The sequence below is a fragment of the Calypte anna genome, chromosome 1 (genome assembly GCF_003957555.1).
Source record: "Calypte anna isolate BGI_N300 chromosome 1, bCalAnn1_v1.p, whole genome shotgun sequence".
In the NCBI taxonomy this organism is placed as follows: Eukaryota; Metazoa; Chordata; class Aves; order Apodiformes; family Trochilidae; genus Calypte; species Calypte anna.
The window spans coordinates 167964109-167992028 of NC_044244.1; the positions used below are offsets into that span (position 1 = coordinate 167964109).

The window sequence follows — 27920 nt, forward strand, 5'->3', positions numbered from 1 at the left end:
GCCTGGGGAGGTGGTGGACTCTTCGTCCCTGGAGACATTTAAAAAGCGACTCGATATGGCACTCAGTGCCATAGTCTAGTGACTGTGGCGGTAGTTGATCAAGGGTTGGACTCGATGATCTCTGAGGTCCCTTCCAACCCAGCCTATTCTATGATTCTATGATTCTATGAAAAAGACCCTGTTTTTAAAACCAGAAATAACTTGCTGATCAGAATTTCACTGAAGTCTAAGGATATACTCATTGGTGTCTCAGAAGAAGCAAACAATTAATTATGTTTTTCTAGGGCATCTATTTTAGCTAGTTAGGAACGTGCTTTCTTGGTATTGATTTCTACCTTTAAGGTGGAGTAAGTCTTTACAGGTGATACAGTGTAAATTGTCTATTTTGTGACTCTAACATCATGTTATAATGGCCAAGAAATAAAGTGAACACCCCACATCACTCCATGTATTTATTTATTGAGAAAGTTAGTTGGAAATTGAGATTTTTTGAAACTGAGATTGCTACTTTTATTAATGAACACCTGGGCTGTGTATTTTTCATGAGGTGGTGACCTAATAACACCATGGTTAACATTAATGGCAGAATGCTACTTTGCATCCTGGGGACATTTTGGGTTGAAATGCACAAGCAGTAGCTTATCTCAAGAGTCTGAGGCAATCTGGAAATAAAACTAGAAAACAAGTGAGCAAACATTGGCAACAATAACAGAAAACCCTTTAGGAAATTCAAGAGCACGGGCTTCCTGTAGGTCCCCTAAGGAGAACTTTTCCTACTGATTTTTCCCCTATACATTCTACTGGAACTGTATAGAAATAGATCATAAAACTGACAACAGCTGTGATTATTTGTCTGTCTTCAGATATTTTGGTTTTTGCCTCTTCATCAGAACTTCTCAGGGTTTTAGAACTTTAGCCAATGTATTGAGGGAATGATGTGGGTGAAAGTAGATGAAGAATACATTCCCAAGACTTTCTGCCATCAGAGTTCTACTAATGCCTTTATCCTAATTTCTTGCCTTGAAAATAAGATTTTAAATGATCTAATGCTTCTTTTGATACCATCAACAAGAAAAACATCAAAACTTGTCAAAATGATGGCTGTTATTATGGTAATTTTTTTTCATCACTCCCATTGCAGAGCATTTATGATGTCAAAAAAAAAAAAAAAAAAAAAAGAAAAAGCCATCTTGCAAGACACAGCTTCTTCTTCAAAGAGTTTTCAGCTTGAGGGACTGAACAAATATGAGACAAGAAAAATAAGGACACAAAGTTCACAACTATAAATACAAATAATAAATGCTATCTTTGGCCTCTAGCTAGCTTTCTTGTTTCTCAAATAGGTGAACTGTGAACCTGGGTAAATTCAGCAAGGAAATAAGTTTTTTGTAGGATCCAGAAGGGCATGAGCTATGTTTTGATGCTGCAGAAAACTCAATAAGTTAAGCAACAATGGCATTTGTCATCTGTAAGGAAGATGGTTTTAGAAGAATTATAGCATAGATGGTCTTAGGAGATATGTTGTGTGCTACCTGGCTCAAGTGAGAGCTAAAGAAAAGTAACTAATGGAAGCCAAACATAAGGTCACAAGGTTTGGATATGAAATTTGACAGAAAAAAGGCAGAGATCAGATTCTAGGAAGGGTTAGGTGGAACAAAAGAAGATTTGGGACCTGAGTTCAATCTGTGAAGGAAGAGAAAATGAAGTGTGGTAGGACTCCTGGTGGTGGCACAAGAAAGGCAGTGGTAATTTTCTTAATTTTCCAGATGTATCAAAGCATTTCTCTGAAGAGAGATTTTCTCAGTTTATAAAACTTCCTCTTGATTAGTAGACTTCATCACCAGCACTCTTCTTTCCAAGGATTACTACACATCTGCCTCACCATTAATTTATGAAGGCTTATTATTTCTTGTGTAATGAACTATATCTCTTTGCAAATAGCAAAGTGTAGGGAAAGGGAGAGCAGATTAAAGTCCAGCTGGGCTAAAAAATAAATTGTAGCACACAAATTCTGGCTCTGCAATGGACTAGGAATGCCCCAGAGAGTTGTGCTGCCAGCTCCTGTGGTGTTATGATGAGTCTCATCCTATCCAAAATTTTATTTAAAGCCCTAGAGAGATCATTAAATGAATACTGCCATTCTAAGTTTCTGGACTAGTGGCTTCCAAACTTTCTAGACTGTGGATCAGCACCATCTCTTTGAATTTCACCATGCTCTCACAAATTCTGACTTTTAATTAGAAACACTAAATAGGCAATTTAACCTCACTGTTTTAGACAGTCCTAGGAATAAGACCCAGATTACACACTACTGTTTTACAAGGGTTCATTGGCTCAGGAGCTCATTTTGGAGCTGAGAATTCATAGATGCAGAAAATCCACTTGAACCATCATTCCCTAAAGGGCTCAAAGGACTGAAGGTTGATCTCCCACTTTAAGCCCATCTTTCTACCCCTCTTTACATCAATTCCTCTCTTCTACCCAGGTCCAAACCTGAGTCATTCTCCTTGTTCATTTGTAATTCCCACCTGCCTGACTTCCAGATGTTTCTCTCTTCCTTCCCTCATACTTATTTTGCAGTACATCCTCCAGTCCCCTCTTACCTAGTTCTGTCCCAGGTAAATTGCAGCATTAAGTGTTTTGGACTTTTCCTGCAAAGATGTCACATCCCATTACTGAAATGCATATTTAGAATTCGGAAGAGACCACTTTGTTACAATAGTATCAAAGCCTGTCACATTTTAGGTCTGTTTTACTTGACAGCATATCTTTGGAGAACAGGAGACTACATAGCTCGTAAATGATATTTTGACAGCTCCTTGTTAATCTGCCCCCTCGAGATCAGTTTCTCCAGGTCACTTCTTTAAAGCAAAGGGCCCCTTTTTTTTCCTTTTGTTTTTTTAGTTGCATTTCTTCTCCTGCCACCCATGATGTGTTCCAATGCCTTGGCATAGACAGAAGGGGAGACAGGAGAGGGAGGAGTTGGCTCTTCACAGGTGACTGTGATGTTTGACTGATGGGTTGGTTGTTGCATTGCCTTTCCTCCTTGGTTCTTCTCTTGATGTAGAAGCATAGGAAGCAAGCAGTCAGAAAAAAAATAGGGTATAACTTTGAACAAAATAGTAGCAGTCCTCAGTTATGTCCCAAATTCAGTAAAAAACATTGCTTCTCAACAATTACTAGAGTATTTGGTTTGTGATGAGGTGAATTTTTCAGATACTTATGCTTTATGTTTACCAATAACTGCTGCTTCTGTTAAATGTAATTAATCAAGCACTGAATCACTTTTAGAGGTTCTGCTTTGCTTTCCTGTTTTTTTTTTCCCCAAAACTGAGAACTTTACATCTTATAGAGACTGTGCCTTAATGATGCCAGCAAAAAGGAGACCTTTTCCTCTAATAACTGATTCTAAAAAACACCTGTACTCCTGTAATGAACAGAGATTTTAGTCTCAAGGGGGAAGGAGTATGTTCCATCTAGTAAGAAAAGCACTGGGAGATACCAAGTGGCATTGATGATCTTCTCCCTTAGCAGCAATGGAAAAATGCTGCTTGTACTCATGGTGCTTTTCAGGTACTTACATTTGTACTTGGCATAGCACAAAAGATGGTGATGAATGCTCAATGTTTAGCATATATGTTAATATAATCTTCTGTGTTTTGCATAAATGGTTTATATATACATGTGTACATGTGACACGTAGATTACTTAGGATATTCAGACACAGTTTTATAGAACAATTTGAGTTGCAAGTGACCTCTAAAAGTCATCTAGTCCAATGCCCCCATAACTGCCTATAGATAAACCTCTGTATAGGTGGGTTACTGATGTTTCATGATGGTTACTTCTCAGGAGTAAAAGTCATTGCTATATTTTTTATTCAGACTTAAACAAAAAGAACCCCAGCCCTTCCCAAGATGCATGGCTGCATTGCTGTCATTGACATTCATAGTAGAGATTGCACTCAGAGGCAGCATCACTGTGACAACTTGAAAAAAATAAACTGTGGGAGTTATAAAGATCAGGAAACTGTCATTGCTACTTGGAAACAAATGAGAATGTGCACGTGAATCCCTCAATTTGTCACATTCATTAGGGGAGCGATGGCTGATCCGAGTGTTTCAAGTGACCCTGAATTTTCCTGATTTATAATAGGCAAATTATGAAATAAACATAAAGTGCTGGGTAAAACACCTCTTTGTACAAAATTCTGTTCCATCTTAAACTGCAGGAGAGCATTTAACCATCTATTTCTCTGACCTGGCTCTGGATTGGAGGGCTGAGTTAATTTTTCTTTTAAAAAATTGTGCATAATACTGAAATACTTGCACTATTACTTTGACCTTAAGCAAAAAAGAGTCTTAAAAATGGGAATACATTTTTACACCTTTAGAAGACATAAGCAAATGTTCATATGAAGCTTGTCATTTCTTGGCTCTCACATTCTTGAGCCATTTATCTCTTATTTGAATGGAAGGTTGTCCAGAAGAGCTGTACCTGCAAGCCAAACACTCCTATTAGCCCATCCATCCTATATTCAGCATATTCAGTATCTGCAAATAGAGGCCAGTGTGCTTCTCCACAATTCAACATGTTTTGTAGGTATTTTGCCAGCTTCTGAAAAACAAAATGTGTCACAAACTTTGTAGATGACTGTATTCCACAGAGCTTAGTGGTCTTCCAGTCCTCAGAAACAGGCAGTTTATTGAAATTTGCAAAAATTGTGTAACTTTGAAGAGATCTCTGTAAAATACTCATTTTACTAGACTTTCTGGGTAAGCCACTGCTTTGGACTTTGTATCTGTGGGTCTTGAGCACAAAGTGAGTGCAAGCCCTCTGAACAGCAGGCAGTAGCTTGTGGGATCCAGGTCTAAGAGCACAGGGATCTCAAAACCTATCAACAAAACATGATGGGACAGATGACTATCTGATAACAAAACAACATGGGGACAGCTGTAGCTTTTTAGCAGGTTCTTCCTTGACTGTTTACTTACTTGTCTCCGGAGCTCAGACAAATTTAAGAGGGAAGACAAGTCTGTATCTGACACATGACAAAGCAGCAGTGAAGAAACAGGAGGTGTGGGCTAGCAACCACCCAAATCTCTTCAGAGAGATCCCTGGTTGACGTGTGAGCATGTCAACAACAACCATGTCTACAGCTTGGCAGTTGTAGAAACAACTCCAGCAATCACTGGATACAAGTTCTGTAAATAAATGCCTGGCATAGCTCTTGTACCTGATAAAATTTGCTATGCATCAAACACATGGAGCCATTAGAACTCCTAATTAAAAAAAAACAAACCAAACCAAACCAAACCAAAACAAAACACAAAATCTACCTTTCTCTCACAGAAGAACCAAACTTTCCTCCTTTACAATTCTGTATGCTGGTGTTTAAGGAGTCACATGCTGGAATTACTGCAGAAGTGGAATAAAATTATATGGTTTTGGTATGTTTTCTAGTCCTTCCCATTTTCTTTCCTAGTGGACTGTTCTTTGTTTTCTCTTCTCTTTGCCATGAATCTAAACCCAAGTAAGACTAAAAGAAGATGACTCACCTCTAGGCAGCTTTTAATCCACTTGGCTTTCAACTTTATGAACTGAGTCCTTCAATGTATTGGTTACAAAAATACTATAATATGGATATGTGTCATTAGTAAGAAGCTTATTTTGTTGAGTTGGTCTATCAGCAAAAACCAAAGAGCAGGACATCATTAAATTCATCTGAATCTAATATTAATTCCCCAAAGTAAAGCAGCAGCATTAACTAGCAGTAGTTTGGGGAGTTTCTATGGCCATCCAGCTTCAAGCACGAGGTCTGCTGGGAATGGTTTTAACTCCTGGCATGCAACCACACGACAGACTGACAGCTGGATACGCAAAGAACAAGAAGATGAATGCTTTGGAAAGGAAGCTTTTAAGGCTTTGGAAACGTCAGCCAGCCATGAATGTCTCATGACATAAGGATGTTCCCCAAACATGCAATTATGAGTTTAGAAGCTTGTACTGACACAGCAAATGACACTGATTTCTGATCATTATCTCCTCTGACACTTCAGCAGTGGCTGATTTCTCTTGGATTTAACAGTGGGAAAGGAGGTACCTGAAGTCTCCCTCCACCTCAAGCAATATTTGCAAGCTTTTATAATGTGCTGGGATAAAAAGGGTTCCTAAAATAGATCAGGGCATGAAGGGTAGCATAACTTAGAAAATCTAAAACCAAGAGCTTAGTTTAAAAAGTGATAGAAAGGATCTTTCACAGGAGATCAGAAATAGGGTTTAGGCAGAAGGCACTCTTGAAGGAACCTGTTCTTTATGCTCTGTTCAGAAGCAACCATCTTCGCTGTTATTATACATAGGGCTCATTCTCTTGAAGGCTAAATATGAGAGGAAGAGCACAAAAGCTTTAAATTGGAGTGGGCACTATAAAGAAGGTCACTTTATGGAAAGCATGAGGCGTAATTTGGAGAAGAATGTTAATACCAGCTATATCAGATTGAGAGGAAGCTGGAAACAGCATATGTTCTAATATTGTCTTTTATTGATTTTGCTGCCAACATCCCACTCCAACAATGTTACAGCTGCACTTCAGGATTCTTAATGGAAAGGGATGGAGAAAATCAATATACAGAGCTTGCTTCTGCTCCCATTGAAGTCAATGTGAGTTTCATTATTAACAGCAATGAGTACAGGAAAGAGTTCAGGCTGTTTTGTCGTTTCATGTTTGTTTTTTCTTTCCATTTTTATTTAACCTCCTAAGGAGAAATGTGTACTGTTATTCTGGTTTAGAAATGTCCCATTTAAATCGGGCAATTCCCCTACCAAACTGCAAGTCTATGCACTCAGAAATGATGCCCTGCTTTATGAAACCCAATGAAAAATTATAGCCTGTATCCTGAACTGGGAAAGTTATAATAAAAGATATAGGATTTGAAATAAATTCTACTAACAAAATCATTTTTTTCTTAAAACATTTTCAGTCAGATATAAAGCAAATAAAAACAGTTTAGCTTTTACTGCCTTGTAAACCATTACTTTCAAGGGGCATTGTTTGCTCTATTACAAATAGAGGGGATACACCCAAACTTCTTTTCACTACTACTTTAATGCTATTTACACAAAATGAAATACACTAAAATTATCTCCAAAATTATAAGCATCATCCTCATTCCAACAATATGCTGTTAATTTTGTTCCAGTATGAGTGCAAAACATATTTTACCATGCTGTCAAAATCAGATACTAAGAATGTCAATAAAATGACACTAAAATAAATGTAAATTTAGATTGCTGTCACAAGTGGCTGCTTGGTTTTGTGAAGATGTTAGGTTGCTATAGCATTTTCCATAGCAACTTTGCATCTTATTACATAAATAATCCCTCAGTGTCCTTAAAGCTTCCTAAAAACAGGATTAGATCTATTCTCATATGTAATGATCCTGCATAAAACCTTATCAGTATGAAATACCCAGAAAACATGATAAAATGTAATCTAGATAATAGTACTTCTGGCAGTTGAAAAGCATCAAAGCGCAACAGAGTTGTTTTGTAGTAAACGGGATGTCCTCCTAAAGCCCATATGAGGAAAATGCCTTTGAAGTGTCTGCTTCCTCTAAAAATTGAAAATCAGGTTAACCCTTTCACTGCCGTGCCCACAGGACCAGCACACACCTTCATCCCAAAGCTGAGATGTCCCGTGTGATCCAGAGGCTCTGGACCAGTACCTGGGACAGGGTGAGGCTGTTTTTATTCCTTAGGGAAGAACTGGCAGCTACATTTGGCCCTGATTCATCGAGGCATTTCTGCTAAATTCTGCTGCACAAGAAGCATTATTTAAGTCCAAATGGACTTAAAAGCAGGGGCATAAAATTAGACCCTGAATTTCAAACTATTTTTGTAAAAGCTGTGGGGAAAATGGAATGCATTTTAAGGCACGAAATTGGAGTCTGTCTGATAATAACAGCTCTGAACTGGCATGCTGTGAAAGACACTAGAGCAGACTTTTGCTGCCATGGAGGGAGTAATCATCTTGTGCTGCTTTCTAGTGATCATCCTTGTTAGTCCCAGGGAGCAAAACTGGACTGCTGTGTCCAGAGCATTTCCATTCAAAGGGAAGTTACCCCACTTGCAGAGCTCAAAAGGGTTACTCAGCTGTCCTCTCCGACCAGAGAGGAGATTGTGTCATTCTGGTGACAATTCACTGTTTTGTATTTAAAATGTGTTTTTTTCTTCAAGATGTTTTTATGAGAGCTGTTTAGTAGCTTCTGTTAACAGGTGTTATTTTCCTCTTCATACGTCTTGATATGTTTATTGCTGCAGGTCTGATTAGGACACCAGCTGCTGATGGCTTTGAGTTGGTATTGATATATTTGAGGAAACAAACAATGCTAGCCCATTAATTTTTTAGGGCAAATACAATTTTTGTTATTTTACATTGTCTTTATCTGCAAATGTTTGAAAGGAAAATGGTCAAATTACGGTCCTGCTAAATAACGGGATCCATTTCAAAAGATTTGAAAAACTATGGGGTAGGTAATGACTGCTATAGGAGATGTAAGGAGAGCAAAATAAACAAGAATTTTGTTTATAAAAAAAACTGCCATAAAACCTAAAAGATAAGACTTATAAGAAAGGAGGGGAAAATTATCTGATCCCTGGGACCAGAAAGAAGAGGAAGATCTAACACGAGATCTGCTGTGACACTGGGCCAGGTTGAAGAAAAGGAAGAACAAAGCTCAGCTCCATGCAGCTGGGGCTCAGCAATTCCTACTGAAAGATGTAATAAGCCATATAAAGCTTTCCTACCACTTTAATCCAGCTCTAAAACACAGCTTCTGTTCCATGTGTGCATCTCATCATCATTCGCCTTAGAGAAAGCAAGAAGAGGATTGCATTGCAAAGAAAAGATGAATAAGCATTGCACAGATCACTTTGGTGTTCTTTCAGGCTTTTTTTTAAGAGTTGCCAGGCTTGCAGCTTTCAAGACAGACTTACAAACAATACCAAAAAGCCTGTTTTGTGCTGTTTGCACCAGGGTGCTGCTTTTCAAATACTGACTTACACCCTTCTGTGAGACAGACTGCCCACTCTTCAGCCTGTCTCCTGTGGCAAGGGATTCAGCTGATGCTGCAAAGAGGACAAGTCAGTTCAGGGGAGAACGTAAAGATCTAGGCTGCTGTTCAAGACAGAAAGAGCTTCAGTGTTTAATTTTGGTGACTGCTTTAGTCACCAAAGGGTGGAGGGCAGTGCCAATTTTTTGTGCTCAAACTGGGCTTGCACTACACAGCTTGCAGTTTATTATTTGTATGCAGTCCTCAAGATGTTATTGTTACTTCATCAAAGGTGGTGAAATGTTCCATGAGCCCAGTGAGTGGGTTATTGCAAGACCTTTCAGCCAGAGAGAGCCCTATACTGAGGTGTTTCTGACCCACGTGGACAGGAGTGGAAGAGGATGAATGAAAGGAAGCATGACTGCCTCTATTTGATAGTAGGGAACTGAGATAACAAATTCCTTGATTAATCCAGGTGTGTGTGTGTGTGGGGAGGGGTATGGAGCAGAGCTGGTATTTGTCCCAGAGCTCTGGGATCCCAATCAGAAGCCTGAAGCATGTGAGTGGTGTTCCCTCAGCCCTCCACATGGATTATCAAAGGTGGTGAAGTGTTCCATGAGCCCAATGAGTGGGTTATTGCAAGACCTTTCAGCCAGAGAGAGCCCTGTACTGAGGTGTTTCTGACCCATGTGGACAGGAGTGGAAGAGGATGAATGAAAGGAAGCATGACTGCCTCCATTTGATAGTAGAGAACTGAGATAACATAAATTCCTTGATTAACCAAGGTGTGTGTGTGGGGAGGGCATGGAGCAGAGCTGGGATTTGTTCCAGAAGTCTAGGATCCCAATTAGAAGCCTGAAGCATGTGAGTGGTGTTCCCTCAGTCCTCCACATGGCTCATGAAACTTTCTTTTCTGCAGTGCCAGCCACAGATCTCTTGCTGAAGCCGAGTTGCTAGAATTAATGGCACATTGCCAAGAAGTGCACAAGGAAAAGATTAACCCACCTCCCCTTAAAGTAAAATTACAGGTGCCTTCTAGGCATAAACCAATCTTCAGCTCTTTTCTACAATGTGCAGCTTCACTTCAGTAATTCTTAAAATTACTTTGGAGGCTTTTACATGTGGATCCTCACTCCTGGTGTCAGCAGGTGGGAGATGAAATATCCATAAATCCTGATAGTTCTGAAGATTTTCATATATCCTCTAGACTCCAGCACTGAACCTCTTCTCTCCCCCACTTCCCTGAGCTAATGCTTGTAGCTGCACGTTGACTTTCAAATGTATTAGCTGAGTTGCCAATCATCATTATTATTTTTTTCTTAGCAATCTCTCAGCTTTACTTCAGCAATCCTCTTGTCCCTTTCAAACTCTGAAATCCACATTGCAGGAAAAAAAAATAATCACTTTTTAAAGGCTGAATTTTGTAATAAGCCACCATTTTAAAGAAAAAGCTGATCCCACAGCTGAGGTTCACTCAGTCCCAGGTCAGCCTTTTGCTAGCTTTCCCCATCATGCAAATGGCCCTTAGTCTGTGAAACCAGGAGGATTTCCTATAAACTAGGCAGGTATGCCAAGTTCAGCCAACTTACTGGTTTCCCTTGTGGGGCTCTTCAGGGAGGGCATCCTGCAACAGACTGGGATGCTTTCCAAAAAAAAAAAAGCAGAGAGTGATGCCTTCTTTTTCCTTGAAGATTCAATTTGCACATGATAAAGTAGGGTACTAACTAAGCCTGCAGAAACACCCAGAGGAGCAGAATGTTTTTGCATAGGAGACAGCATCCCATCCCTGCAACATGGACTGAGGCTGGCAGAGAGATCCAGGAGACTAATGGTCCCATTTCTCACTCTAGCTCTGCCACTAGGTCACTGGTATCAGTATATGAAGTACATAAACAATGAGAAGATCAATTTTCACCAATTCCTTTGGTGAAAGAAGATTTAAGCCTAGAACAGAGGGACACACTTTGCAGCAAATGCCCCCAAACCTGTTCTGCATTATCACAAGTAGCAAATCCAAATCTTAATAGTCTGTAGTAGATTTCTAATACACACTTTGATCTCCTGCATAACTTGGCATCTTGCACAAATTGATGAAAAGATGCAAAACACTCAGAATAACAGTTTTTTCACCATCTCCTCCAAATCTCCAGCACTTATTCTGTACAAGGGCCTCAGCAAAATGTAGCATTCCTCTGAAGCCTGAAGTCCACCAAGTCCAGGTAAGCATTTAGGCATTGAAGCTTTTTGTGCTGCCTTAGGACTTGAAAGTGTTGCATTGTGTTTTCAAATGTAGGTTCAATCCATCCTTTTTTTTTTTTTTTTTTTTTCCTTTTTTGAGGATGATGAAAAGGTTTCTCTTCAGATATCCTAGAAGGGAGTTTCCTTCTAGCCAGTCTAGCTGCAAGGAAATATGACAAACTCAGTGCTGCACTATCCAGATGCTCACAGATGTGGAGTTATTTCTGAATGAAAAAGGCTTAAGTTAACAGAAGAAATTATGGTGGGAGACTTCTGAAACTGCAGTTGACCAAGAAAGTGGTCTCAGGACTTGAAACTGTAGAATTAATTGAGCCTCCTTGTACTAGGGATGATTTAATTCAGTGAACTAGTGAAAAAAAGACCTGACACAGGTGTTGGAACCTGGGGGAATATCTACCACTTATTGTAGCTTTGGGGACTGTAACTACCCAGGAGTGTTGTTCCCACTGTCGAGTAGGGTATGTTGAAGAATAATGTTCTCAAGAAAATTGTTGGAATGGCAGAACAGGCAATCCAGAACTCTGGAACTACCCGAGCCAATTCATCATGTCTTGCTGCTTCAGCCACTTTTGGATTTAGACTTCTGAGCCTTTATGTGAGCATGCTGTCCTTGAATTGGAGCAGTACAGTATCTTCTTTGGGTTATTCAGGCTTTGCCCTTCCCATGGTTAAGCATTTAGACAAAATATTAAGAAAAGGGTTTAAAAATTAAAGAAAGTGCCACTGTTTTCCTGCTGTACAGAATTGTTTCGTTATGGTAAAATATTCTTTAAAAGACATTCTTTGTAGAAAAGATGCTACTGTGAATACAAATAGCCACTCCAGTGATATAAATAGGTGGTTCTGGAATAACATACACTTAAGAAAAAAAGCATAAAGGGAAAGAGACCAATATAAATAGTAATTAAAAAAAAATGCTATAAAAAAGAAGAATCACTCCTTCATACATAAAAAAGAAAAAAAATTATTCTCTCACTTTCTTTTTATTTACCAATGTTTTACAACCGACATATTTTCTGATATATCTCCAAGTTCCCTCTATTATCAACAACAGAAGAGTAAAATCCACTTGCTTCAGTTGAAAGTGCAATGTTCGACGAAGAAGACTATAAAATTAATTTTAGAACTGGATGACATTATATATGCAGCAGACTGGATGAACTTCACTAAGATCAAGAGGATGATGAATGGTACAATTGACAGTGATGAACAAGTACTCATGTGGATTAATATCACTAAATTTTGAGACAAAATGCAACACAATGCTGGGATTGCTACTGTTATCACTGACGAGACTTAAGTCCCCACATTATAACAATGCAAATAAACTGAAGGTGTTTGGGATGAACACTGTAGAAATCTCAGATATCAAAACACCTGATAGAAATGCCCCTTTTCACAGAAGAAGACCAAAGTCACTTTCCTATTTATCATGTTACAAAAAGAATGAGCATCATATCTCTGCCCTGAGCATGCATATTTAAAAACAATAAATGCTAGGTATGACAGCTCAAGAATCATTACTCCTTCTGGACTGCAGGGTTTGGGTATTTCTGGCTCTACCTTCCTCTTGTTGATTCTGGTTGCTTCCCCTTCTAAGAGTGGAGATAGTCAGGGTAAAATGAATAGGCAGACAAAAAAATCTCCTATTGCTAGTTTTTTGGGTTTTTTGCAGAGACCCATATTCTCAATTCTAAATGTTAACTACTGGTGTCTAGAAAATTCCAACCCGCACAATTAGTCAGGCAAAAATTAAGGTTGCCCTTTACAGGTTTTACTGTTTCATTTTTCTTCCAGGAAAAAAATTAAATCTCCTCCTAAGAGAGATGCTGTAGTAAAAAATTCCCTCCAGTCTTTACATCTGGAGCCATTTACCTCACACAGCATCTTGTCACAGGAGGAGCCAAAGAGCTCTTCTCTAAGTAGGCTTGAATTCACACTTTTGTGCAGGCATACAAGGACTTGGAATCATCTAATGGGTGAAATTCTGTCCTTTCTTAACATAGTGCCTGTAGGCTAGGGCCTAGATCAAAATTATTCTCATCATCAGAATCCCAGTCTCTTTTCATCTTGCTCTCTCGTTCTTTCTCTTCCTTAAAGGTCACTGCTGGCTGGTAGTTCTCAGTCATGCTTTGAGTTCAGCCTCTGTAAATTGGCTTTCAGAAGATGAGTGTCTGGGCAGGCAAACCCGTATAGGCTGCTCACAACTTTATTAGCTGATGTCAAGAAATTGAGCAAAGGGTCCATCCAGATCATGTTACCAGTCAGTAACTCAAGCAGCTTCTGAGCTACCTTTTGCAGTGTCCACTCTGGATAGCAGAGTATTTGTAGAAAGCTGAAAAATTTGCTATTCTTCCCACATGGTGCAAGCATCCTTTTTCTTTCTTTCATGATAGCCATCTAACAAGAGTCAAAGTAATACAGTTGGCAGTACCATATTGTAAAATATCTACCCTTAAAAGTTCGTTCCACAGAGCACACAGTAAAAATAGAAGAGCATATTTGTTAGAGAGCTTATACATTTCTATGTATTGGTTAAAATGAAAGGCAAGTTTTAGAGAATACGGACTGAAAGAGAACTTCAGCTGGTCACATTAAGACAATTTTACAACCATGAAATGAAAGGCTGTTATGCAAGACTGCAGAGAGTACCCTAAAGTAACCTAATGCTTCCAGTCAGGAGCAGAGGAAAAGAATTTTCATCATTATAAATTGTAGCATGTGACAGACACCTTCCAGAGACAGCTTACATCATTAAAATAACTAATTTATGAGGGTTTAAAATAAGACACTGTCTTATATAATCAACCACTAATATGTCACTCATTATATGTGAGCTTTTGTTTGCTTTTAAAAGAATACAACACGGTTATATATGTGACATTATAGAGGGATTTGGCTTTACCTGAATCATCTACTCTCAGCTTTTTACTGGGATTGTCACCACTGTCATCATCGGACATTTCCATCTCCTCTTCCCGGCGAATTCCCATGAGCTGTTCACTGTGAGCATTTCGGAGCTCCTAAAACCCAAAAATAACCTTTTGTCAGTATTAACTTCCATAAAGTCATTATGTAGTAATTAGTATCTGTCTTTAATACTGCTCTGATTTTAATTATACACCATTTATCATTGTAATCATGTTTTTTTTTACATGAATATTTATAACAACAGTAGCACAGGGCATTCTTCATGTGAAAGAACGGAGTTTATCAAAGTTAACATTCAGGGAAAACAAGAGAGGAAGTCAGTCTTTACACTGAATGATCTTTAATTCTCCTAAACATAGCAGAAGGCTTTAACAGCAGGGATGATGCTTAAAATTTCATATAAAGCAGGCTGATAAAGGGATTGTCAGCCTGCTTAATGTATAATTCCTGCTTCTCTCTGCCACTCGGCGTAGGATTCACCTGGCAAAATTCAGGTGTCTCCCTTAAACAAAATCATATTAACTACACCCTGAAAGTGCCCAAATCTCTCTGTGCATGGTGAAGGGAGCCAAGGGCAGCTGGTGCAGATGGAAGCCTTTATACTGTAGGTGCCTGATGCCGGGCAAAAGAATCTCATCCCCTGTCCCTATGCCAAGATTGCCTCGGACCTAAAAGATCCCGCCTGAAAAAAATCTCTGCATCCTGATCCAAAAGGAGTGCCAGGGTGAACAGCTGGGCCTCTGGGCGACCACCACAAGGACAGGCAGGCAGGCAGGGAGCCTGTGCACATGTCACTAGGTAAATGATCAGCAGGCACATGGGCTTTGTGGGAGTCTGGGCAGTCTTTGTTCTGGGGAGAAAAGCTGGCGCGGGTGGAGCGTCTGGCTTTTTAATGGCAGCACCGGGAAGATTGAGAGGACTCTATTTTGTTCTAATAATCCTGTCAGGTGTAACACGGGGATGCTGCACCGTGATTAGTGTAGGCCTTTTCAGGCTGCAGACAGCTAATTTTTCTGCCAACAAAGAGCTTAATTCCCAGAGAGGTGGTTTGAAATCTTCGAAACAAGGAAGAGATGCATGGAAGGGGGAGACGGCACCAAGGAGTCCAATCACTGCTCCCTGCAATTAATAATAAGTTGTCAGAGAGGGACTGGATGGAAAAAGGGAAAGCATTTCCCTTGAGCTGTACCCTTGGTTCATCAGCAAATCTGAAATATTCTGATAAATGCATAGGTGTCCATTAAGGCAAGGAGGCTAATTAGTGGGCGTTTTATATGATAATTATTTCAATTTTTAAAAGTGATTAAAAAGGTAAATTGTCAACCTGTGCCTCATGCAATCAGAGGCACCTCTGGAAGAAACTAGCAAGCTATTTCTTAATTCCTTTTTGGAAAAGGCCACCTGCACTTTTTCCTGGGGAAATATACTACATATGTGAGCAGACTTCAGCTTGCATTTATTCCCTCTTTAGGGGATAAATGTCCTTGATGCACCAGTGCCTACATTATCAGCAAAGCCAATAAACTTCTGCAGAGAATGTCTATGGGCATGAATGTTTGCTTGGGGTGTGGGTTTCAAGCAAGGCTTTCTTAAGCTTATCAAAAAAGGGAAAGTGATCTGGTAATTAAACAAATTAGCTGATAATGTCATGGCTAGAAAATACGATACAAATCAAAGATGTCATTTGGTACATTTAGATCATTTCACATCCAAAAATCAGGCATTTCTAAAATACATCAGTTCAGCAAATGCCTTTGCATGGTTTTGGAGTGGTTTTGTTGTCCTCTTAGGAAAACAAAAGACAATAATATTTGAAAAAACAAGTAGTGAATTAGCATTTTTGGAAAGTCCAACTCTTATACATTTCAATTTATGAAATATTTAGAAGCCAGCAAATGAATGACACATCACATCCCTTTACAGAAGATCAGTTTAAGAAAGATTTGGCTTAATGTAATTGAAATAAGCAACTAGTAAATCATATTTTCATACTTTTTAAAAGGATAAGACAAATGTCAATCCCCAGCTTCCCAACTTTCCATTGATCAATGGCTTTATTCACTACTTATATGAAATATTTGTGAACAAAATGCAAAATACAGTTCGTACCAATAAATTATGCTAACATTTTATTTTCAGTGTCCCAACATTGTGAAGTCATTTGGTATTCACCATAATAGCACTGATATTAAAGAATCCATTTGGTATTCATCTGGATGTTACATTTAGTGCCATCGGTATTCAACTGTAATTCAGCATTAGTTAATGGGCACTTAAAATGTTATCCAAATGTTTTATATCACAGCACTTCAGTGTTTCTCAAACTAAGTGTACAACACTTATTTTACAAGTATACTACAAAATAATTAAATAAGTGCATCTTACCTTCTAAAGTTTTTATTCTGATACAGAGAAAAATCATTTAGAAGACTGTGATATTAGCAATCAACGCACTGTACTACATGAAAGTAAGCCAAGTGTATTTAAGTTGCTCATATTAAAAAAAAAAAAAAAAAAAAAAAGAACAAAGAAAGAAAACAAAGACAGTGGTACTTACTTTTTAAAATACAGGCTCATAGCGTATTTACTGAATTAAAAACGAAAGCTGGATGACCAAAACACAGGATGAGGTCTAGTGCTTCCTTTGCTGCCACTTGCAGCAAGGGGAATTAGAATTCCATTTCCTCTGCTTTTGCTTATGACAGTCACACATGCATGGTCCCACACTGCTAACTCTGTGGGGCTGTATGATCACATTTATATTGGTTTCTTTGCAAGCATAATACTTGGAATCAATACAAGTTATGTATCTACTATTTTTAAAGATGAACATAAAACAAATGCGAAGGAGTATGTGATAATTCTGGACTTAATATGCTTATGTCATGACTTAGGAAAGAAATTCTCTATTTTATTTTTCAGGCAAAGTCATCTTAGAATGACCATATGATGGCACGAGAAAAAAGAAATCTTTGCTGCAGAATGCTTCTTTTAAAAAGAGATCACTATGGCTCCTAAAAAGATATTTTTCATAAATAACTCTTATTTCTATCCTTAGTTGAAAATATTGTTCCTCATTTCACTACTTCAGTTCATTATTTTAGATAGTAAACATAATCCTCCAATGATTTTCCAAATCTTTCATGAAAAATAAAAACACATTGCTCTCTGTCTTGGTGTTATTTAATGACTATTATCATAAAGAGAGCAACGGGAGCAATTCATACTGTAGATGAGACAGTGTAATGGCCATTTGATTAACAGCTAAAACAGTAGCCATAAATATTGCTGAGTGCACTATGTCCAGCTACAATCACACTCGTTCTGTGTCAATCCAGCTGTGAGATGATGGATAGAAAGTAATAATAAAATCACCAACCTCAGAATGCTTTCGCCAAATGTCTATGTTCTTTCGCTGGGCTTTCGAGAAATGGTCCCAAGCTTTTTGTCTGGTAGAAGCGTTGAAAACGGCGACAATCTGCTCAACTTTGGTGAACAAGGAAGTCAAACAAGACAAGCAATTTATGTTGTGATCACTATAGAGAAGCAAAGCAAAGACACTAGGAGTCTATGGATGATGTCATTACTGAAACAACATCATCAATATCCATCCAATGATGTGTCTTTTGTACTTACATTTTAGCAATGTTGGAGATGTCTCCCTTCAAGTCTGCCTCCATAACTTTTAGTCTACACAATGTACAACTAGGTACCAGAAAAAAACCAGGCATGCACCTGCCTCCCAGTGATATCTGCTACAACTCTTTGTGTAGCCACGTGTCCCTGACAGAGTGGCTACAGGTCTGTGAGTACTGAAGTGATGCTCCAGGCATAAACCTGACGCGTGCTCCTCTGCAGCAGCTGGGTGCAGGTGAGCAGGCTGAGCAAATGAAAGGGGGAAAGACAAGCAGGCTCTGCTGTGAAGGGTGACTACCTGATGGCAGGGGTTTGTCAGCAACTGAGCCATACATCAATCCTGAATTCTATACCTAAAGCTGCTGCCTATCCTTTATTTCATACAAAGAGGCTCACCTGGGGTGGGTCGCTCTGTCCATGGCCTGTGTGTGTTTATGTATAGGAACAGTCACATTTTTGTGAATCTAAGACGAAGAAGAGATGTGAAATGGGCTTCCCTCATTCAGCTCTAATGAATTTGGTTTTAAGCCAGAAATCAATATTTAGGGGACTTAGCTAGGATAATTAGGTTTTTAGCTAATCAGAACCTTTTCTCCCAATACTCTTTTCTTTCTCTTTGCATCAGTTACAAGAAACATCCTCCTTCCACAACAGTGACCTGCCTAGGAATGGCTTAGCTAAGATTAAGTTGATTGGATCCCCACACAGCTAATCAAAGGACCACCAAGAAATCCAGATTTTTTACAAACAACCTGGACTGTCACCCTGAGTGAGTAGCTGTGGTGACCTATGAACTCAAACTGAAAAATGCTTCAACTCCTTTGCAAGGTTCTTGGCTATTTATCTCTTTAGATTCCTGGACTGATTTGATATCCACTGTTTGGCAAAGCTGCAGCTTGCAGCTCCTTCCTCCCCCTTCTTCCTCTGAGACATGGTGGCAGGAGTGCTGTAAAACCCTCTGTTCTGGTCTCTCATAGAGCTGAACAAAGGCTGCTCTCTTTCCCCATTCACTTCTTTCAGACTCAGGAAGACTACAACATTTTCAATCACGCATAGAAGCTTTTCTTTGCAATCATTGGGGCTGGTTATTTAACTTCTAAAGCAATAGAAAATAAATGTCATCTTTGAAAATTATTACTTATACGTCACTTATGCGAAAGCTACTTGTATGTAGTTTATACTAAAGCCTCAAAACTACTGTGATAATCCAATCAGTTTTGATCTATTCAAGTTTTAACAGCAAACATGATAATTTCAGCCTATTACAACTTTCTTGGAGTTAAAGGTGGATGCATTAAAGGAATCTATGCCGTGTATATTTATTCAATTAATTTGAAAAGAATAAAAATGGTAAAGCACTTCATTATTATGTGTATTGAAACTGCAGCTAGAATTTAATTACTACTGTTGTGTTGGTGACCCAGGTGCTCAGAAAATCTTGCTTAATTAACAATCTGGTTTTAGTTTGCAAGTGGAAATTCAAGTAGAAAAGATTCGCAAAGATATGAAGCAGAGCTGGTTTATCACTTTCCATGACTCAGTATTAATAAGATCATCTGAATTTTGAAAAACATTTGAACTTTAAAGTGTTTAATTTCCATCCTGCAAACAGGTGCTAAGATTTATCAAGTCATTATCTGATCATTTCAGAAACTCCCCTCGAAGAGTTTTCCTGCCATAACTGCAGTAGACAAAGTGAGCAGAAAAGGGATTTCCTTCACTTACCTAACTTGCAGGCATTAAAAACCTACAGGAGGTAGGATACTGTGAATACCAAATGCTGAAAATCATGATACTTAAGGTAACTTTATGGAAAAGGTAGCTTGGGATTAAAAAAAAAAAAAAAAAAAGAAAATGTAGAGGAGACTATTAAATTAACACATATCAAAGGTCAGTGTCTCACTGCTCTGTATTCAAAGAAAGCATCAAAGTGTGTACAGCTATTTCAATATACACAACAATCAAGGCTATGATGTGTTACAAACATCTACAGGTAATTCCCAAATCTAAAGGTCTCCAAGCATTACATCTAAGCTAAAGAGTAGCCATAGCCATGGTTTGACAGTACAGGAAAGTGACTTCACATCATTTTGTACTGCATCAAAATCCTGTAATAATATGTTATGAGATGGCAATCCAATATAAACCCATTCTGCAAGCTCATATTTGTTTGGAGGTTAATCCAAGTTGCACCAAGATGAGTTTGTTTTCTCACAGACACCCTGGAAGTGTAAAGCTGGCATAACTCTGGCACTTTGGCTAATTGGTAAAGGAGAGATAATGTCCTCAGCCTTGATCTGGGTGAATCTTGACTGGGCAAAGTGTCACACACATCCCATAAGGATCATAGATTAATCCTTAAGGAGAAGCCAAGAGAGTTTATGTCAGGTGAGAAACTCTCCAGTTAACACATTTCTCTTCTATGTCTGGGTAAGATTTGGCAAAAGGGGAGCACCAGATTTTGGGCTGACATCTGCAAAATCTGCATGAAACACTTGCTCCCAGTGTCACTACTGACCATGTCTTTCAGACTATTTTCTGACTCCCAGCAAGAAACTTCCAAAATGAAATATGAGATCATACCTATCTTTCTAAGGCACCTTGAACTCCAGGATGCACTTTACTGTCAACTGCAACTGGTAAGTGGAATTATTAAGTAACATGAAATATTCATTGTCAAACATCTGTTGGTAAGTTCGACGCTCCATCAAATTTTCATTGACCATATGCAAAGCTGTTTCCTTACTAGATTAGGGTTTTAAAACCCCACATTGTTCTGGAAGGGTCCATAATGTCATTTCTTTTCTTACCAATATGACTTACAGGATGCAACAATTGCATCTTTGCTAACCACTTATTCTGCACTTGGTAGTTCATGTGGCATGTTTCAGGTAAAGGATTATTATCTAATTGTTTTTCTGCTGAATTCTAAATAACATATAAGGCCCCAACAACTAACCCTTCATCCTAGTTTAATAAATGCAGTGTAACTACAATACACCTTATTGGAGGTGCCAGCTCATAGCAAACGTATTAAATGAAAGTTCAAACCTCAGTTTTTGTCATCATAAAACAAGCTCCCAGGATAGGATATTGTTGTAAAAACAACAGAAAAACTAGAAACAATAATGACAAGACCCCCTTAAACTATGCCTGCAGAAGCTGCAGAAAAGAGCAGATTAAAGGGAAAACCAGAATTATCTCCAGGGCAGGAAAGTATTTGACACAGGATATTTGAAAATGATACTAACAGAGAAGAACAGAAATAAATGAGAATCAAAGTATAGTCTCATTTGTAGATTAAGAGGTAGAGAGAACACTTTTACCCTCCATTACATTTATCAAGCAGGCTATTTTAAACACATGACCGAGTGAAAGCTGAAATTTCTCCTCAGGTTCAGGAGACAAGAAATCATGATTTTTTCCTTTGCTTGCTGTGTTATTAGCTGCCACGCATACATGATCACTTTTAATTTACTATATGCAATAATAAAGTATGTCAGCAACCGAATGTTTTATAATGCTATGTGATAAAAAGAAACAAAATCGAAACTGAACTACAGTGTGCTAAAATAAAACCAAAAGTCTTCCCTGGCAGATTAAATAATAAGATTTCATGTAGAGTTTCACTTAAAATTCCACCAATTAGGGCTACAGGATGAAAAGGGCTTTGCACTAAATTATGGTAAGTGTGAGAGGAGAATTTCTGGCAATTTAGCTCAGAAAAATTCTGTAAGAGTGGAACAGTTGACAGGAACTGGGTAAAAGGAAAAAATCCACCCATAAAATTACAGTGTAAAGGAAACTGTTACAGTAAATGTGTAACATGCTTTTCAAATATAGATTCACAGCAGAGGGAGGATATAGAGCTGGTGTGGTTTGGGTCAGAAGCCTTGTTGCTGCATTCTGAGTAAGCTGGAGTCTGCCAATCGATTTGGCTCCAAGCCCAGCAAACCAAAGAATTACAGTAGTCAAAGTGAGATGCTGTAAGTGAATGACTTAGAGTCTCCAGGTCAGCTTTGGACAGGAGAGAGAATATTTTTGACAATGGTCCTGAAAGGCTTCTGGTGAGGTACTGAAGAGATCTTAGTGGTAAGTCCAATGCTAAAATTGCACGTAGGTGGATGGCATGTGACACTAATAAGAGACAGGAGACAGACTGCAGAGTAATGAAAGAAACATATTTTTTTCTAACTAATCTGAGACAAACCCTCAGTCTTTTGGTTATGATATTGTTTACGCTCAGATAAGAATTTGCTTTTCACATGTTTACAGCTGAAAACCCGCAGCCCTGCCTTGTTACTCAATTTGTATGCCACAAAGGGAGACACAGATGTGACTGTCACTGAATGGCAGAGGAAGAAAACACAGAAGTTGGAGATAACACCCTGGAGAAGAATGCAGATAAAGGAAAGTATGGGTCCTTAAGTAAACCCTATTGCTAAGCATCAGCTGTATACATAAGAAAATGCCATTATTTATTTGTATAATGAAGACATAGATTTTGACAGCATCCTTGGGTTTGTGTTTGTGTCTGGTTTTTGTGGGAATTTTGAGTCTGCTTAGTTTTTTAAAATCAAAATAAAATCTCAGAAAAAAATCTATTGGTATCAAAAATAGGGTGAGTCATGGCTGCACCTCTATCAGAGAAGGATACTGCTTGAGTCTGTATGACTGTAGATTCCTTAAGACATAGTCCTAAGACATGACATGCCAAATGAGAAAACCAAAGGACTATTATATCCTCAAGTTTTTGGACACACCAAGGGAAGGGTGCCTCCAGTGATTTATTTTCTCAACTTGCAAGGCTGCCATTCCATAATTTTCCCTGCTGCCAACAACTACATCTCTACGAGCAATCAAAACCAGCCAGGGACCATTCTACTTCCCTGGAAACAACTGGTAAAATATGCTGAGTATCCCTGCAGAAACAACCCTTCTCTCTTCCCAGAAAGATGCTTTTTTTGGAAACTACTTGGGGCACTTGCAAACTAAACTGTGCCCAAATTATGTGGGAAAATGCTATATGGACCAGAGCAACAGTTTTTTTATGATTGAACTGTGTGGACAAGCTTGCCCTAACTCAGCTTAATTTACTCCTATAGACAGAGTTGGTAGGGACATCTTTTTCTAGTAGCCTTCCCTGTTCTGCTATCACTCTGATTCAGGGATCTCAGTGTTGCAGAGAGCCATTACAAAGCTTACCAGAAGGAAAAAGATGTTTTCCTCTTCTGCCTACACTGTCTCACTTAGGTGAATACGAAAAAGAATGAGAAACAAATCTGTGTCCTCTCTAAATAACACTGTATTATTTCTACATTTCCCTTTGTCTGTGCCTGCAGGGTTTGAAACCAGGAGGAGTTTTTCTGGGGCTGATAGTGGATTTCCTTTCCTCTGTCTTCTGATTCAGACTGGTCCCAGCCAGCCTGCTTGTGTGGGTTACTAAGAGGTGGAGTGAATATCCATGGTCTACATCTGAGTGACTCAGGAAGAAACGTTTTTTTTTTTCATGAAACAATAAGCAGATGCTGCCACAGAGATGAAGGACAAAATAAAAAAATACCACACCACAAACTAGAATCTCTGGTCCTGTAAATACATCAAACCTCAGTTTCAGCAGCTGCTGTTTTTCTTTTTTCTTTCAGCTAAGACACCCAGTGGGGAAGAGTGGAAGAAGGAGCACTACAGAGATACTGAAAACTCCCCTTTTTTAGGATTTATACTGAAACCTGCACAATAATTTATCTGAGGTATGTATGTCAACAATCAATAGTTCTAGAAATAGAAGAACATGCCTTCTTAAGCTTTGAAATAATAAAAAAATACACTCTGATTAAAGAGAACCCAGTTTACCCTGCAAGGTTGTGCTAGAAAACCTGTCTACAAAATAAGCTTGGAAAATCTTTTAGGTGGTGAAACGTGGTTTAATTTACAACAGAGAAACTGACAGCTTGGTGTAACAGCAAGTGCTGGCACTGGGCCATGTGATAAATCACTTGGACTAAACAAGACCATTTCACCTCCATGTCAGTGCTCAACAAACAGGAACCTGACTTCAGGACAGCACAACACAGTAGGGCAGGTACAGTACCTGTTCTTTTAATGCCACCATCTTATATTACAGAATAGACTTTATGGACCTTGTGTTGACATCCAGAAACAAAACTAAAAAACCAAACCAAACCAAAAACAAACAAATAAAGAAAAAACCCAAAAAACCCCTCTCCTCCCCTGTCTCTCCCTACTGCAGTAACTTATAGAGAGACTTAAGTGACTGCTGCTTTATCAGCTTGTTAGGATTATAAGACATCCTCAGTGCACTGCATTTAATTAGCTGTTCTCATTGTTATTTATGGTTTGGCAGACCTTTTTCAGTCCTGAGATTTAAAACTAGCAAAAGTAGAAACACTTATTTTTGTAAGCCTCCAAAAAAAGGACCCCAAGGGAACTCTGAGATGAAGGAACATCACAAATGTGACAGAGCTCTGGTTCAGATCCCATTAAGTGAAGCACCTCTTTCTAAGTAATCTTGCAGATTAGAATGTTCCAAGGAGATCAAGAGGGATATACTTGTTTCAGACATAATATGTGTTTTTTGTGGTTTTTTTAATGCAGAAAAAGACTAGAGAAGTGGATGAGGAGGCTTGAAAAGCCTTAGCCTCTTCTGGCAATCAGAAAAAACCCAATCATGTCACACATCTTATGTGGGAATGTTTACTTCTTCATTTGTTCTCATATCTTATGTTTCCCTGCCTGCCATGACTTGTCCCTTTTTCTCTTTTTTTACTTCCTCCAGTCTCATTTTACGCCTGTATTGTTGTCCCCCCCACCTCTCTCTGTCCATCTTTCTTGCCTACATAGTCCATGCCTTCACAAAATTCTTTTCCTGCCCCCATAACATCTCTGCCATCACCACAAATTATGCAATTTGGTGTACACAGTGACTTGACAGGATGCAAGACTTGTGTTTACTGAAGGGAGTAGGTATTTCAACCACAGTTGCATAAGGTTGCTCATATTCACAAGGTTTATTCACTCACTTAGCAGCAGTCTGAACAGTTCTGGATGTGCAAACCACACAACATGTGTGCCCAGCCAACCCAGAAAACCTTTTGGGTGAACTTTCCTTCTTTTTTTCCTTGCTTCAATGCCTTATTCTCATCTCTTATTGTTCATTTCTGTACAACATTTACAGTCCAGCCCTGGGAAAAATAAGGCCCTTTGTAGTGTAACAAGGCAACCAGGTGCCCCTAATTGCCAGGGAGTGAGCATGAGCTTGTGCCAAGCCCACCTGTGCCCAATTAGGGCAAGCCCCCACCGCGCATGAGCAGGACCAGGAGGCCAATAAAAGGTGAGTCCTGAGACACAAGCTCAGCTCAGTCCTGAGCACGCTTTGCAGAGAGGTCAGTGCCTCTTGGAGCACTGTATTACCTTCATTGTGCCACTAGCGCTCATCACCCTCAGGGTAAGTCTCTGAGGAGTCACGGACCCGGGGCCTCAGCATTGCAGTACTGGGTCTTAGCCAGCTGCGCCACCAGAGACTCACCCCGAGGGCAATAAGCACTAGTGGCACAACGAAGGTAATACAGTGCTCCAAGAGGCACTGACCTCTCTGCAAAGCGTGCTCAGGACTGAGCTGAGCTTGTGTCTCAGGACTCACCTTTTATTGGCCCCCTGGTCCTGCTCATGCGCAGTGGGGGCCCGCCCTAATTGGGCACAGGTGGGCTTGACACAAGCTCATGCTCACTCCCTGGCAATTAGGGGCACCTGGTTGCCTTGTTACACTACACCCTTAATTTCATCCCTACTCATCAAGGCAGCTCAAACCCAAGCATAGATTTCCATGTGATTCTGGCACATGTTTCTTCACTTTGAACCTGGCTTCATCATCCAGGAAATATTGCAGGGTCGAGGCAAGTGGATTGAGCTGTCAAAATGGGGCTTTAGACTGAAATCTCTTGGGAGGCAGCACTACTATTTTGCTATAAAACATCATGCATATTTAAAGGCTTCCATTAAGAAAGAAAAAAAAGTCTTAAAAATAACAGAAGAAGAGCTTCAGTTGAAATTCTGGCCATGCTTAAATCAATAGCAAGATTCTTACTGACTTTCTGTGGAAGAAAGGCTACAGACAATGAAAGGATGAAGAAATTCAAAGGAACTGAAATACAAAAGAAGCAGCTATCTGAAACACTACAGGTTGCAACCACAAAGGGTTATACTGCCAGGAAGTGGAGAGGAATTATAAGAAAGCAAGGTAAAACAGAAACAAGAGTCTTTCATCTCTGCTACTGCCACAGCATCCTAGACAGAAAGGCTTTTGAGAACATAGGTACATGAGACAGAAAATGGGAGGCCAAATAAAGAAGAGTAGAGATACCCAGCTGAGCTTTAGTGGTCAAATTATTAGCACAGAAACAAGCAAAGAGAACATCAGCTAAATGAGCTAATCAAAAGGGACTGGGCAGATTGTGGAGGTTATTTTGTATTTACTTATTTTCCTTTCAGAAATACATCAAGGTGGAAAGTAATAGTGGCAACTAATGACACGAATGATTAATGTTTTTATTTGCATTATAGTGGCATTGTATGACACCAACTGAGATCTGGGCTGCACTGTAAAGCCACATTATATGACTCAATCTCTCACAAAGAGCTTAATGATGACCTAAAAACTGCACATAAAGTAAGCTCATATTTTTTAATTAGTCACTGGCAAAAGACAGAAAGACTGTAAAACTGGACAATTAAAGAGCAGGAAAATCCTTTTAAAAAGTTGTTATTAATGCAGAGCAATTTAATACATGAATGTATATAAAAAGTCTGAGTGCTAAAAGAATTTTTACCAGCATACTTTCAGTATCTGTAATGCAACTGGCTTCATTTTTAGTACTGGGAGAATATATTAAAAAATAGAAGGATTATTGGGAAAAAGGACCACGGTATGGAATTTAAAGCAAATCAGATAAGGTGGTGATTTTAGTAATCACTGTCACATCAATATAAATTATACCTTTTCTAAAGTAATGGAGAAACTTTTGAAGTCAACCTATAATGAGAAAACCAAAACTGACCCCAATCTTTTTTTTTGAAGAAAGCTTAAAAGGGTTTTAACAATATTTTTTTTTCCTTTTTTTCATATTAAAAATTCTGATTCTATCTGTGAAGGCACAGATAATGTTAAAACAGATTAAATCATATCCGCAGAGATCAGAGAATGAAAATGAACAAACCAGAAGACAGGAAAATTTTATTCAGTCTGTTGAGAATACATTTCCCTTCAGAATTATTTAAGTTCAATTTATTTGGGGGGCACAAGGGAGGAGGGAAATTTCTATCAGATACCTACCAGGTATTTGGAAAAAGAAAAAAGTCAGAGTACTCCAATACACCACTGAAGTTCTTCAGTAGGAAGGGAAGAAAAACTCAAGGTGACAAATCTGACCTTACCATGGTAAATTGAAATAGTCTTCAGAGAATTATAGAATTTTCAGGGTTGGAAGAGACCTTTAAGATCATCCAGTTCCAACCCCCTTGCCATGGGCAGGGACACCTCCCACTAGATCAGGTTGCTCAGAGTCCTGTCCAGCCTGGCCTTAAAAACTTCCAGGCATGGGGCTTCCACCACCTCTCTGGGCAACCTGTGCCAGTGTCTCACCACCCTCATGGTGAAGAACTTCTTCCTAACTTCCAATCTAAATCTCCCCTCCTCTAGTTTGAATCCATTCTCCCCAGTCCTGTCACTACCTGATACCCTAAAAAGTCCCTCACCAGCTTTTCTGTAGCCCTCTTCAGATACTAGAAGGCTACAATAAGGTCCCCTCAGAGCCTTGTCTTCTCCAGACTGAATAACCCCAACTCTTCCAGTCTGTCCTCATAGGAGAGCTGCTCCAGCCCTATGATCATCTCGCCTATCACCTGACTTCTTCCCAAACCTTTGGTTCTTAACAGCCCTACTGAATCAGCTCAGAGGTGTATCCTGTGTCATGAATAAAAGGGCTAAGGATGCTTAGAGACAAGCTAAGCAAGTTAATGACAGAATTT

General features: G+C 39.1%; 1 protein-coding gene across 1 annotated transcript in view; it reads right to left on the reverse strand.

Annotated features, from left to right (window-relative positions):
• ENOX1 (ecto-NOX disulfide-thiol exchanger 1) overlaps positions 1 to 27920 on the reverse strand; it is a 141166-nt gene that overhangs the window by 49931 nt on the left and 63315 nt on the right. Inside the window, exons 6-7 of the mRNA XM_030456302.1 lie at positions 17620 to 17726; positions 14215 to 14332 (exon numbers count right to left, since the gene is read on the reverse strand). Of these exons, the coding sequence (XP_030312162.1) occupies positions 14215 to 14332; positions 17620 to 17726 (225 nt within the window). The remainder of the gene's footprint in view (positions 1 to 14214; positions 14333 to 17619; positions 17727 to 27920) is intronic.